We start from the raw sequence: 14,992 nt of genomic DNA, 5'->3' as shown, positions 1-14,992 counted from the left end.
TCTACCTTGTCATGAGCTGAAAGAAATTTGCTATAGACTTCCTAGGAGTAGATTTTGGCCGAAGATAGCCAATCTGGAGACAATGGCCCCAAGGGCCACTTCAAACTGCCCATGAGGAAGAAAAGATCAAACCCACGGTACATAATCATAAATGCAGGTGGGGGTAACAGACTAAGTTTTGAAGCCTGGAGAGAGAGATACACTGAGACGACACACATGTGTGGGATAAAAGTTTGGGAATAGTTCTAGTGATCTGGCCACTGGTGGATGTGGCAACTCACTTTTAAAGGTTCCTTAAGTTGATGCTATGTGGGTGAGCCAGTGCAGCTCTAAAAGACAGAAGCAGGATAGGCTCAACTTTGGTCTCAGAACTACATGAAATCCCAAGGCAATACAGGGTGTCCCTCAAACATGTACACACACTTTAACAGCTCTTTGCTCAATTTTGAAAATGAAATGTATTTTAATCAACACTGCCTTTATAATTATCAAAGTGTGTGTATACGTTTTGGGGACATATTGAAAGAGGCCTAGGAACAGGATAACAAAAGTGAGTAATAAACCACTTTGCCAAGCAAGCTGACTGATGTGACGTTAACGCCACTTGAATGGGTCGATGAGAGATTTGTTTAAAAACTGGGATTTTACTGTAGGCCTAGAGCAACACTTGAGAGGGTGCCCTGGAGGGTCATCATCTTTCAGGACCCGCAGAGATAATGACAGTAACGGCTTGTACTGTGATGACGGTTTTCTCCATCCATCATACAGACCAATATGGAGATTCTGTAATCCTCAAATGATGGGTGTAAGAAGCCACAAAGAGGCTAAAGACCGTGGCAGGATAACCAGGAAACCCTGCCCAAGGAGGATGGGTGACTCAAGAAGCAGGAAAATGGTTAGGGAGCCTTTCACTTCAAAGTTGTTAGTTCTGATACAGCCAGCATTTTTAAGCTTAAGTAAATCACTTAAATTTAGAAGAGATAATATAGGACAGAAATAAATCTAAATGATACCCTTGGCATCCTTACTTAAAGAAAGTTATTTAATGAAAATACCTAGTGAAGCCAATACAGTATTCTTTACTGACGAAGGTGATAAAAAAAAACACAAAAAAAAATAAATAAAAACTTCCAAACAAAATGCAAATAACACCGAAGGTGAAGATGTCAAAGAAACACTTTGAAAATTATTGAGGAAATATTGTGTTAGACTCTCTGCTAGGTGCTATCAGAGAGATTAAGACCTGTGTTTGTGGAAGTATTCTAGTGTGCTAATCAAACCTCTGGGATCCGACCTACATTTTAATTATGATGGGAGCATTTACACATTTGTGAACTCAACCATGTTGAGACTCATTCGGAAAAGAGGAAAATGAGAGAAACTTCTGCATAAGATTGTGGTACTAAATGAAATAATAAATGCATAGCACTTAACATCTTTGTTGTTGCTGCTGCTGTTGTTGTTATTATTATTATTATTATTATTATTATTATTATTATAGGAATCCACATCTAATAGGAAGGAAAATACTTATCATGAATAATTCAGATTACAACTTTAAAAATCTACTTATTTAAAGACTAACTTGGAAGATGCTGTTCAAGGAACTGAGGATTCAGCTGAGAATCAAAAAGAAAAGCCTGCCCTCATGGATTAGGGCAGTTGGGTCCTCCAGGAACAGCTGCTGAGACCCAGTTAGGAGTGAAAGAGGTTCATGTCTGTGTGGGGGTGGCGGTGTGGGGGTGTCATACCTATGAAAGGTAGAGGGGGGAGCAGAGTGGGTTAGAAAGCTTTCCGTCTGTGATACAGACACGGCACCTGGGAAAGGACATCAGTGAGAAAGCAAAACTGGGCGGAAAGAGAATTAGACTGTGAAGCAAGTGTGCCAACATCTCAGCTAATACAACGGGGAGTTACAGCGCAAAGGGAGAATACAACTGCATTCTTCAAGCTGCGTAAACCCTTTCTAGGAGAGAGATATGAGCAGTGTGCATCCACGGATGCCACCGTTCCCTCTTTGTGCCACATGGATTCACCTCTCCATACAAGTGTGAAGTGGTGAACTTCTCTGGGTGCCAAGATAGTCTCTTCTTGAGCAGAAATTTGGAAAAGGGAGATTAATAGAACTATAGCCCTACCACTGCAGTTCTTCCTGTGGTTGCAATTGATATTTCTTGTCTTCCTTTTCCACTATCCATTCTAAATTCCTCCCTCCCTCAGCTATCAGCCAGTCTGGTCTTGGAGGCTTATCTAATGAAGTACCTCAAGATCTCTTTACCAAAGTCTAAGCCTGGTAACACTATGCTCCTCACTCATAATTAGAGAAGGGTGTGCCAAGAGGTGCCAGAGTGGATCACAACCCTGCCCCATAGGACCACACTGACCTCATCTCCTAGGTCTTCCCCCTTCCCTCAATTCTTTCTGCCTAGTGGCCTCTGTGATGTTCTTCCAGTATCCCAGGCATCCTGCCACCTTCTCTGAAATGTTGGTTCTCTCTGCCTGGACACTCTCACTTGATACTCACTTAATTCCTTCCCTATACCTTCAAGTATTTATTCAAATATCACTTTCCTATCAGACTTGTACATGACAACCCCATTGAAAATAGCAACTCATGATCCCACTTATACTAAGCAGTTTTTTTCATAGCACTTAACTCCCTCAACACAATAAAGAATTTTTTGTGTTTCCTACCTTATTCATTGATGTAAACCAAACTCCTAAATCAATGGCCCAGGATCAGGCACATCATAGGCCTTCAGTAAAAATGTGTTGAAAAAAATTGTATGTTTTTAATTTAGTGTAAAATAAATGTAATGTACAATAGAATAACAGATTATAATGCATACCTATTGATGCAAGTAGTACATTCATGTGTAACATTAATTTTATTATATTTAATTCCATATTCTTAAGTAGGAGTGTCTTTGAATATATTAGATTGAACCAAATTAAATGGCCCACTCTTTTAGATTAAAAAATGGTTTGATTTTTGGCAGTTACATGTTTCAACTTAATACTAACATTTTCCCCATGTCACAAATGAAGAGTATGATGGCAAAAACTCCTGAAAATTTATTAAATTGCAAAATCACACATACAGTGTTTAAACTCCAAATGTACAAAGAACTTATGGATTTAAGGATGACTGTCAAACCTATAATATTTATTTCAAAGGAAAGTCTCTATTAAAAATATAATACAGGAAATGAGAGGAATAAAGGAAATTATTTGGGGTAATAGTTTATAACATCCTGAGGGATATTGTTTCCTTTACACCTCTCTAATTTTCCACATTCTTTTCATAAAGAAGTGAAGAATTTGGAGGGGGTTCAAACAGCCACTAATGTAAGAACTAATATAATTGAAAATTTGGAAAATAGATTTGTTCTAAGGCTAACTTTCATATTAAGAGGAAGACCATTTCACATAACTAGGGAAAGCCGAAGATAAAAAAAATGTATAACTAATTTTAAGCAGTTTTTATAAATAATACTGTAAAATAGAAATAAAGTAGTATCTCTAACTGTTTACTCTTTCTTGCCAGCAGAAAACACACCACGGTAATAAGGAGATCTGGTATACACTGGAAGTCCAATCTTTCTGACATACTAATCTGTGTTTAAGAGGGACAGTTCTGCTCCATTAGATCACTCCAACTCCCTGTTTCCTGTCGCTCTGCCATCCCCAGCAGCCAGCCAACTCCAGCGTGAGAACTAAACTCTGCCTGCCACCTCCTTTTGTAAAAAAAATTCTATTGGAACTCCAATACACTCACCATTTATGTATTATTTATGGCTGTTTTCACCCCACAGTGGTCGAGTCGACCAGTTCTCACAGATATATAGTTGGCGAGACCTAAAACATTTACTATCTGGTCCTTGACCAGAAAAGTTCATCCAAGCCCTGGCATAGAGTGATGTCCTTGTCTACATGTCAGCGCCAGCTCTCCACCCAAGTCCCCACATTCCAGGCAAAAGACCAAGTGGAAGGCAAACGTTTTCATTTTCAGAAGGCCAACTTGAACTTGCACATTTCATGTCTCATTTGTCCCACTGGTGTGAATGTGGTGGCGAAGAAATGTGCCTTCTGAACGGTGTGCGGGTGGGTCTGTCACTAAAAGAACCAAGGGTGAGTGCATACGGAGAACAAGGAGTGGTCTCTGCCACAGCTATCTGTGCGGAAAGAAGGTGGTGTGGGTGGAAATGAGGGTGGGAAGGAGAAGCCCCCTCAAGTAGCTGCCTTCTTTTTGGAATGAATGAATTTTGACAATGAGGAGCATTTCACAAAGTGGAAGCCTGCTCTGTCCAGGAACTTTGCCTCGTCTTATTTCTAGTTACATGTAATTCACCCAGAGCTTCACTACACTAATATTTTAAAGAGCAGATCACTTGTCATCAGGGAAATGCAAGTTAAAAGTACAATGCACATCTTCAGGATGGCTTGAAAGAGCCAACTTTTGACAAGGATGGAAGCTAACGTTCTCACCAAAAATATGTACAATATCCATATCAATGTAATGTGTAATCTCTAAAAACTGGAAACTACCCAAATGCCCATCAATAGTGGAAGGTATATTCATACAATGAAGTACTATTCAGCAATGATAATAATATGCATAAATTTCATAAAAAGTTGAGTGAAAGACACAAAAGAGTACACAGAGTATGGTTATATTTATACTAGAGGCACGGTGCACAAAAATTTGTGCACTTGGGGGGGGGTCCCTCAGCCCGGCCTGTGCCCTCTTGCAGTCTGGGACCCCTCGGGAGATAATGACCTGCTGGCTTAGGCCTGCTCCTGGGTGGCAGAGGGCAGGCCTAATCCCTAGGTGCAGCCCCTGGTCGGGCTCAGAGCAGGGCCGATTGGGGAGTTGGGGCACTGCCCCCTGTCATGCACAGAGCAGGGCGGATTGGGAGGTTGCGATGCCACCCTCAGTCACGCTCAGGGTAGGGCCGATTAGGGGGTTGGTGCACCGCCCCCTGTCACACTCAAGGCAGGGTCGATGGGGAGGTTGCAGCACCACCCCCTGTCACTCACAGAGCAGGGCCGATCAGGGGGTTGGGGAGCTCCCCTGTGTCATGCACAGAGCAGGGCCCATCAGGGGGTTGGGGAGCTCCCCCCTGTCACTCACAGAGCAGGGCCCATCAGGGGGTTGAGGAGCTTCCCCCTGTCACTCACAGAGTAGGGCCGATAGGTGAGTTGGGGCACCTCCCCCTGTCACACACAGAGCAGGGCTGATCAGGGGGTGGGGCGCCACCACTCTCACACTCAGGGCAGGGCCGATGGGGAGGTTATGGCTCTACCCCATCACACACAGAGCAGGGCCTGGGGGGGGGGGGTGGTTGGGGCGCCGCTCTCTATCACCCACAGAGCAGGGCCGATCAGGGGGTTGGGGCGCCGCCACACTCACACTTAGGGCAGGGCCGATGGGGAAGTTATGGCTCTACCCTGTCACACACAGAGCAGGGCCCATGGGGGGGGGGGGTGGTTGGGGCACCGCACCCTGTCACACACAGAGCAGGGCCCATGGGGTGGTGGGGTTGGGGCGCCGCACCGTCACACACAGAGCCACAGGGCGATCAGGGGTTGGGGAACTCCCCCCCTATCAGGCACAGAGCAGGGCTGATCAGGGGGCTGGGGCGCCGTCCCCTGTCAGGAACAGAGCAGGGCCGATAGGGAGGTTGTGGCCCCACCCCCTGTCACACACAGAGCTGCAGGGCAATCAGGGGGTTTGGGCACTGCCCCCTGTCACGCTGATCCCGGTCCCAGGAGGCCTCGCGGCTCCGCTGATCCCGGTGCTGGGAGGCATATTACCCTTTTACTATATAGAATAGAGGCCTGGTGCACGGGTGGGGGCTGGCTGGTTTGCCCTGAAGGGTGTCCTGGATCAGGGTGGGGGTCCCCACTGGGGTGCCGGGCCAGCCTGGGTGAGGGGATGATGGCTGTTTGCAGCTGGTCACACACCCTTCAGGGTGGGGGTCCCCACTGGGGTGCCTGGCCAGTCTGGGTGAGGGGCTGAGGGCTGTTTTCAGGCTGGCGGGTGACGGAAGCTCCCAACCACTCCTTTTTTTCTTTTCTTTTTTTATTCTGGGCCAGCTTTAGCTCTGAGGCTCCAGCTCTTAGGCCTCCGCTCCTGAAAGCAGGTATCTGGTTTGTTTCGGTTCTATAATCGAAACAATGTATAACTCCAGCTCTGAGATCCTGGCTCGCTGAAAACAGGTTTCTGGGGTTTTGTTTAGCTTCTATATTCGTTACAATGTTTCTTAAACTGCAAGCTCAGAGGCCGGCAAGGCAGGCGGGGAACGTTGGAGTCCTCGGTCACTGAAGCAAGCTAGCCTCATGTTAGTTTCAAGCTGTCTGGCTGCCGGCCGCCATCTTGGCTGGCAGTTAATTTGCATATCTCGCTGATTAGCCAATGGGAAGGGTAGCGGTCCTACGCCAATTACCATGTTTCTCTTTTATTAGATAGGATAATGCGCAACATTGGCTAAATTAATCTTAGAAGTCAGGAATAATACCTCAGAGAGTGGTACTTTGGAGAGTGGCTAGTCACTGGGTATGAGGGTGTAGGGGAAATTGAAATCGTCTCAAATGATACACTTAAGACTCATCTATTTTTACATTATCTCTAATTTCAATAAAGAACTCTATTTCTTGATTTGTGCACTAGTTTTCTGAGTATGTTTATTTTATGAAAACTAAGCTGCATATATAACTGGTGAATTTTTAAATATGTACTCAACTTAAAAAAAGTCTACCTAAAATAGAAAAATAAAGTAGATGCATATATATATTCTTTTAATTCTAAAATCAGCCATGGCCATAAACCACACACAATTTGACACTGAGTAAGAAGAGGGTACAGCCCCCTTTTTTATGTCACCTAAAGGATTATTTCTTAGACCTTTCTCCCCACAAACATGACAAAAATCTACCTTTGTCCTATTTTATCATTTTCGCTAAATTGCTTAATGATTCTGTAAGAATATAGGAAGGAGCATCAAAGAGGGAGGGAAAAGGAAGGTTAATACATTTGGGAGAGTTCGGTATTTACTTTACTCTCTGAATACTTTTAAATCTACCTTTCTCTCTTACTACTCAATCCTACCTGCTAGCCTCCTTAAGAGTTTCTGCTCAAATAATTATTAGTCATTTGTTTTTTCTGCTTTGATTCTGGATACAAGAAAAGAGTATACACAAAATGTTGAATGTTTAATTGGGACCATCAATACAGTTAAAGAAGCAATAAATTAAGCAAAACTTTCAGGATCATTTCCTAAACATCTTGAGCAAAATTCATGGAGGGTTTATCAAACCCATTACAAAAGCCTCCATGTATGTAACTGGATAATTATAAATTAAAGGCCTAGCACTGAAAAGAGACAAATTCAAATTGGCATCCTTTAATCTTCAGTTGGGTTTTTGAAAATATGTTTCTCTCTTAACTTTCAAAGCTAGAAATGAAAATAATGGTTCCTTCCAATGGGATGAACTGTTTTAAACCACTTAGTGTTTTATACATTTAATACATGTATGTATATTTACTGTGGAACCAAATATCCACAAAAACATCTTTATATAAAGTGGGTGCTTCAAAATAAGCAGAGAAAATCAATTTCACTTGTTTCTCTTCCATAATTAATTATATTTATAAACAAAAAATTCAATCATTATAACCTAGATTTTAACATTTTTGCTTTAATTCTATCACCAGGATTAAAACCTTGTAAGATAAACTGAAATTGTTGTGGTATAAACAGAAGTGTTTATCTTCTGATTTTATGAAAAAGTTAAAGAGAAAGTATTTTTAAACTATTGCTAAGAATGTGCCTATTAACAATTTTACAAATTTCTCAGTATTTTAATGTTACTATTTGCAACTAATTGTGCATGTTTATTCCATTAATTTTGCTACAATTTCTGTGTGATATAGTTGTTGAAATATTCATTACCTTGGATAAAATCTAAAGAATTTTAGTCTAAGAAAAGTGGTTCTTTAGGGTCTTATGATAGTGTCTAACACCTATTTTATTAAATTTCAAATGTAAATTTTTGTCATTTCCTTTGATTACTTGACCTATTTTATTTTGTTGTGGAACTAGATTCTCACCAGTTATTTAACCCACTTATGTATGCATATAAAAGGGAAATATAAGCCATGAAAAACATTTAACAACTAAAAAATCAACTATAAAATGTGTCCAACTATCTAACAACACAAAGTTATACAAATGTTAGAAAGCATGTTACTGCTTGTCAAAACAACAATGAATTCTTCCACTTACTTATTCCTTAGCCATTGTTGAAATTCTAATTCATTTTTATTTTTCAGCCTTCTCTTTGAAAGAAGTTTAGTAAAAACAAAATAGGGAATCATAATCAAAGATCTCTTTCTCATTAATATCATTCAGGAATGTAAATTTCAATTCTTCTCTGCTTGAGTTATTACAACAAAAGTTGGAGAGTGAAGAGTAAACGCAAGCAAGAAAAAAGAAAGCCAGTTAAAGGACAAAGAACAAGAGAGGCTCAGACACAAGTGGGTTAAAAAGGAAGGAAAAAAAAGAATTCTAGATGGTACTGCTTTAATAATGGTGCCTGGGAGCGCATACTGGGAATCCAGGAAAAATTGAGCTTACCTGTTAGAAACAGGCATTTTCTGGGAGCTGTCCAGTGTACCAACTGAACCATCATAGTCACAACTTACCTCCTTAATAGGAATTGATGTACATGGTGATTCGATTCTGTCTGGAACCAATGCGTCTCCTTGCTCATCTTTTTTATTTTTATATTTTGGCTATGTCTTCTAATAGGAAAAATAAACCCTTCTTTGTTAAAATATTAGAGATACTATACAGTCAGTAGGATTTCATTTTCATTGTATGACATTTAAATTTCCTGTTCCTCTTAACAAAATGATCTAAGGGTAACAACAAGAACAAAAATAAGACCCTCCCATAAATAGAATGAAAGGAAGTTTGGTTTTTGCTCTTGTGTCCTGTAGGGCAGTACAGATCAATGAGGAAAATAAGCCAGGTGGACATGTCAGGATTTTTCTTTCTTCACAAATACTGATCAGCAATTTAAAATTCGAAAGACTTCTCAGCAGAGGCTGAGCCATGGACCCATGGGTTTTCTAAAGGGCAAATCAGATGTTTGAAAGGAGATCGAAGTTGTTTTGTTTGGGGGCGGGGAGCGTTTGCTTTGCCCCCCACGCTGGGATTATGCATAGAGCAAGCTCTGAGAAAATGCGCCCAGCCTCCCCTTTTCATTTCATTGCCCTCCTCACTTTTGCCCTCGAAGTAAAACCCTCTACTTTACATGAGTAGAAGACAAGGGTAGGAAAAGGAGAGTCAAGTATCTGAATTGTGAGGCTGCCTAGGAGAAAACAGACTTTAGAAGTCAGGGTTTGTAACCCGGCAGGAGAGATGGTTAGGATGCCGGAGGAGGCCAAAGCCGGTTCCAAGAGCGACTCCCGGGAATGCGCCCGGGGCCCCCAGCCGTGCTTACTTAAGCTAATGGAAGAGCTTGCCTTTCACCAAGCGCTGCACTGGGATACCAGACAAACAGCTTCCCCTCGACCCGGCAGACAGGGCCCCTCTTCAGGACATCATTAAAAGCACTTGTTTCATACTGGTTGGCAGCGTCGGGTGGCAGGATTCAGGACTCGGACTCAGAAGCCAAGGAGAAGCCAGGGAGGTGGAAAACATCCTCGCTTTGAAACGCCACATCTCAATGAAAGAACTGCATGAGACAAGGAGCCTGAAGGATATGAGTTGGCCGCAGGGCGAGGAGAGACACAAAAGGCACAGCAGGTAAGAGCTGGGGGTCGTGGCCAAGAAGGAACTGTCCCCGGTGGCGCAGCGAAATGGATCTTGGACTTGGAGGCCTGTCTCTACGGGTCTGCCCGGCCTGGTCAGGCTGTCTCCTTCCATCAGCTTCGAGAGGAGGGACGTCGCCACAGCCTTCCCAATCGGTGCGACTGATCCTGTAACCAGTTTGGTCCTAAATATTAACCTTCCCTGACCCTTCGTGGTTGCCGTCGCATCAGATTCAGGGCTGTTAGGCAGCCGATCCGCAGTCTCGCCTCCCCCTGCGAGAAACCGATGAGACACAGGACCCAGAGGACTCGATGGCGGCGTACCGGGAGAGCTGCGTGGACGCCACGGTGCTGGACTTCGTCGCAGACCTGTCCCTCGCCTCCCCGGGGCACCCCCTCCTCTGCGACTTGGCTCCCGGGCTCCACTTCGGGGACCGAGGCCTGGCGCTCCAGGAGGGACGACCCAGGGGCCTGGCGCCCTTCGAGGAAGAGGATCCAGACGAAGAGGAAGGTGAAGCAGACGAGGGGGAGGAGGAGGAAGAGGAGCCCGGGAGGAGCGCCTCCCTGCTGGGCCGCCCGAAGAGGAAGCGGGTGATCACCTATGCCCAGCGCCAGGCCGCCAACATCCGCGAGAGGAAGCGCATGTTCAACCTCAACGAGGCTTTCGACCGGCTGCGGAGGAAGGTGCCCACTTTTGCCTACGAGAAGAGGCTGTCCCGGATCGAGACCCTCCGCCTGGCCATCGTCTACATCTCCTTCATGACGGAGCTCCTGGAGAGCTGCAAGAAGAAGGAAACCCGCTGAGCCGCGCAGGGGTGGGCTCGCCCACCCGCCTCGAATGGGCATGTTGGAGCGCCAGGTCTTTGGGGACGTGGCCGCGGGTGCGGCGGAAAGGCCTGGAGGGACGCTTCGAGGCCCAACGTCTGACCTTCTGAGCTCGGCTCGGGAGTGTGACCTCCCCAGAGCCCCCTCGCTCGCCGGGGAGCGCTGGGCAGGGGCGGGCGGGCGGCGCCCGCTGGAACCGGGAGAGCCACGGGGCCGTCGAGGCGCGCTCCCAGAAGCTACGTCTGCGCGCCCGGTGGGGGGATGCTAATCATCTCCGCAAACTCCAGCCTTCGTGGGCTTCTGTGGAGTCCAATCTCTCTTCCTTGGCTTTTTATAAAAAATAGAAATTAAAAATAGAATTTTTATTTTTTGAACTTAAGAGTCTCCTGGCAGGCGCTCCGCTCTGGCCTGCGCCCTTCGGGAGATCCGGTAGCGGGGACCCGGGAAGGGTGCTGGGTAAAGGGGCTCCGTCGGTCAGTCATGCTCCTAAAGAGACAACAAAAAGATGCGGGAGGAAGGGGAGTCGGGAGGACACGCCACCTGGCCTCGGCGCCACGCCCCTCCCCTCTTTCTATTTGCAACCCTGTTCGGGCGGGCCGGGAGCCCGACGCTAGAACTCGGGAGGCGGGTGGGGGCAGCTCCTCCCCAGGCGACCAAGGTGCTCCTGGGGGCGTCTGACGTCCCGGCGATTGCAGCTGGCGATGCTCCTCACGTGTGTGGGGAGGGGGAGGGGGACCACGGGGTGAGGAGCGGGGGCGCGCAGGGGGGAACCGTCAGGGTCTCCCCAAGCGCAGCGTCTCTGGAGCGCGCACTTTTAAAGTAGGGAAGGTAGCTTTCCTTCTAATCTAGTCTCATCCAGGAAAAGACGAGGCAAAAAGTCCAAAGAGATGCATTCTTCCACTTCCCAAAACTGGGTGCAGTGGAGATGCGGTTGACGCAGGTCCGTGCTGAGGGGCCGCCTCCCGTTTGGACTCTGCCATTCCCCACTTCTGGGCCACCTGCTAGGCTGAAGTGGGGGGTATTCAAGTAAGAGTAGGTTTAAGTGAGGAGAGGAACAGGAGTGAATAATGCCCACCTCACTGTAAATTCAGTAACCCTAAAGGATAAATCCCCGTTTTCCAAAACTTTATTTAGCTTTCTCTCCTCCCCCATGCGCCCCCCCCACACACACACACACTGTCCCTATCATACTTTTAGAAATATAATTCATATATTAAGGAGTAATATATACTCATCTTAGAAAGTTGGAAAAACAAAGGTTAGAAAAAGAAATAACATTTAAATCACTCTACGATTCCATAAAGCATTTTTACCTATATCCTTCTAGTCTTTTTAAAAAATATATACAGATGTAAATTCAATACATTCAACAAATTTGAGACTTGTTTCGAGTACTTATCTTTTTCCACTCAGCATTATGGAATGAACACATTTCCTTTGACTTTAAATATGATCCAAATGTAACTTTAATTACTGTATTTTATTGTCATATTGGTGTTTTCACGACTTACCTCCAATCCTTTACAAGTGCATATTTACAAGTCCTTTACAGAGACCATTCTTATGAAGCTCTGCCTACGATAATTTCCTAATATTAAATAGACATGAAATTTCTGCATCAAATGAACATTCAAGTTTGTGGCTACAAATGGCCAGATTGCCTCCCAGGTAGGCTCTGCCAGTTCCCACTCCCTCCGACCAGCATCCCAGCATCGCAGGGACAGCCTGCCTCTCAATGCCTTCATTTACAAGTTTTCCCAATTCTCCTGCCCATAGGCACTGGATTGGTTCTGAAATGGCCACCCTCCTAAAGGTGACTTCTTCCTTTGTATCTTTTCACCTGGATTTTTCTACTTCTACTACAAGAACATGAGGATAAACAGGTAAAAGAAAAAAATGTAACCAGCTAAGACCTAACAACACCACTGGGCAGTGTTGTGTGATTTGTTGTTGTTGTTGTTGTTGTTCTCCAGCACCTTTGTTGGAAAAAAAAAAAAAAAGACTGAAATTTGGACAATGACCTCTATATCAGTTTTATAAAGTAAATTACTCATTTTTTTTCTATTCCTAGACAACATCTTAGCTACTACGGCAAGCATATTTGTATTTTTAAAAATAAAACTAAATTACTCATTACAATAGGTTAAAGGAAAAGTAACTATTTTTCATCTCATCATCAACACTGTGACTTATAGAGTGCTAGTGGCTCCTTGGGTCCCTCATGTTTACCAGTTATTCATTTATTCAATTAAAAATTGTGTTGATATTTTACATATAGTGTGCATGGGTTCAAAACAGATTACAGAAGTGCCCTTTCTTCTTCCACTTAAAGTCCTGACACCTAAACATCATTTAAAAAATAATCTGTAAGTTTTAAATAAGTAAAAAAAAAATGGTTCAACTCTAGGAATCATTAACATTTTGTTGAAAAAACCAATTTTGAAAACCATGATTTTTTTAAACTGCAACGGACCTAAACATCATTGGGTTCTGAAGAGTAAGTACAACCATCAGCCTTAATCCTCTCCCTCAAGTTATGAACCATTGTTATATTCTCAACAAGCACATAATATCCTGCAGTGAACACCTCCTCAGCATAGTAAAGAATGCCTGAAGAACATCCAAATAAACAGCTATTTTCCTGTTATTAATAGAAGTATGTTCACCATTCTTAAAACTGTTACAGCTTATAAATGCATTGTTCTCTGTACATTTTTAATATGTTTGGAAGCTCCTTTAAAATATGAAGTATCAAGGCATTTTTAAATCATTGTATTAATAGAATAATTTGAAGCTAAATAAGGATTAGAAACACAGAGAAATTGATAGATTTTTTCCTTACACAAAATTATCCCTAGAGGTAAGACAAAATGATCTGCATTGCGACCATGAATCTATTGCACCTCCATATCTCAACACTCAACTTTTCTAAGCAATGTGATCGTTTTTATTTTTCCCATGTTAGATTCACAAATTCAGTGTACTTTATAATACAGTGATTTTATTATATAAAACAACGTATGTTAAAATTGTTTTATCCTTTATCATCTCCTAAATCAACGTTGATAGAAATGTCCGTAGATATTGGTTTTTCTTTTTTTAATAAAATTTGTTATTTGAGGGAGAGAAAGAGAGAGAGAGAGAAAGAGAGAGAGAGACAGATTTGTTGTTCCATTTATTTATGCATTCATTGGCTGATTCTCATATGTGCCCAGACCCGGGATTGAACCCACAACCTTGGAGTTTCCGGATGGCGCTCTAACCAATTAGCTACCCGGCCAGGGTGACATTGGTTTTTCAATAAATCCTAACAGTTTTTTAAAAAAATCCTAATGGTGTAAATTACTTCTGAAAAAACTGTAATAATTAGTTTTAGAAATCTTAAAGTTATTTGGACACTTGGAATGTATCATTTTAGATGTTGCTTGGAGTCAATTTATTTATACACTCTTTGCTGACTGAAAACTGCTTTTTGGTCTCAAACTAAGTTCCCCATAACTATCAGGTTACTATTAGTATTCAGACATGTAAACCAAAAAAGGATCTAAATGAAATCATATTTGGAAGACATAATCAGGCTTTCCAAGGAAAGTAAAAATAATCAGAAGCCTTTGCCATCAACAGGCAGTCATTCAGCCTGATCATCGTTTACAGTTGCCCAATGTGAAAGCAGATTTTGGCAAAATGAGCACTGGAAATTGAACCAAATATTATGCTAGCATGCATGAACATACAATTAAGATCCTTGGGTTGGTGTTTATTATTGCATTTGTCAGCATTCCCATTATAAAAACACTATTGTGGAAGATTTATAACATGGCTATAAAAATTCTGAGTTGAAACTCGATGAGCCAGTTTAATATAACTTTATTTTTTGTAATTACAAATCTTTTTAAAAAAGTAACTAAGACACTTAAGTACATTTTACAAGTGAGGTTCCAAAATGTACCTGTAACTTCAAAGAACAAGAGAGTCTATTTAATACAAAATGTAAATTAGATAATTTAATTTTAATAAAAAACTGGCAGATTAATAATTAATGTTAAGTAAAAAATCTACTTTTTAAAGGGTGATAGTTTATTAAAAACATATTTAAATGTCTTAGAAAAAGTGTTGAAGTTTTGGTATATATCGGTATCTTTGGCCCAAGTTCATTCCAAGGTTCCTGAACTTTGCCAACATTTTGGGTGAAGTTAGGCCCAAATTCTGGTCAGTGCCCTGTCTTCCTGTGAATGCTGGACTAAAAAAGGTTACAAAACAAGAGTCAGCAGTTCTGACCATTTTGTTTTGAATTTGGGGTTTCTTTGAATCCAAAGCTCAAAACCAAACCTGGCCGAGGAGAAGAAG

The 14,992-nt window shown here is 42.8% G+C and overlaps 1 protein-coding gene across 1 annotated transcript; it reads left to right on the top strand.

The window, feature by feature from the left end:
* Positions 1-10,132: 10,132 nt before the first annotated feature.
* FERD3L (Fer3 like bHLH transcription factor) lies at positions 10,133-10,624 on the top strand. Its single transcript, XM_059711274.1, has one exon. It carries the CDS (start codon positions 10,133-10,135, stop codon positions 10,622-10,624), a length of 492 nt encoding a protein of 163 aa, XP_059567257.1.
* Positions 10,625-14,992: the final 4,368 nt, after the last annotated feature.

This window comes from Myotis daubentonii, chromosome 10 (assembly GCF_963259705.1).
Source record: "Myotis daubentonii chromosome 10, mMyoDau2.1, whole genome shotgun sequence".
Lineage (NCBI taxonomy): Eukaryota > Metazoa > Chordata > Mammalia > Chiroptera > Vespertilionidae > Myotis > Myotis daubentonii.
The sequence above is the reverse complement of the archived record's forward strand: the minus strand, read 5'-3'. Positions and strand labels throughout refer to the sequence as shown.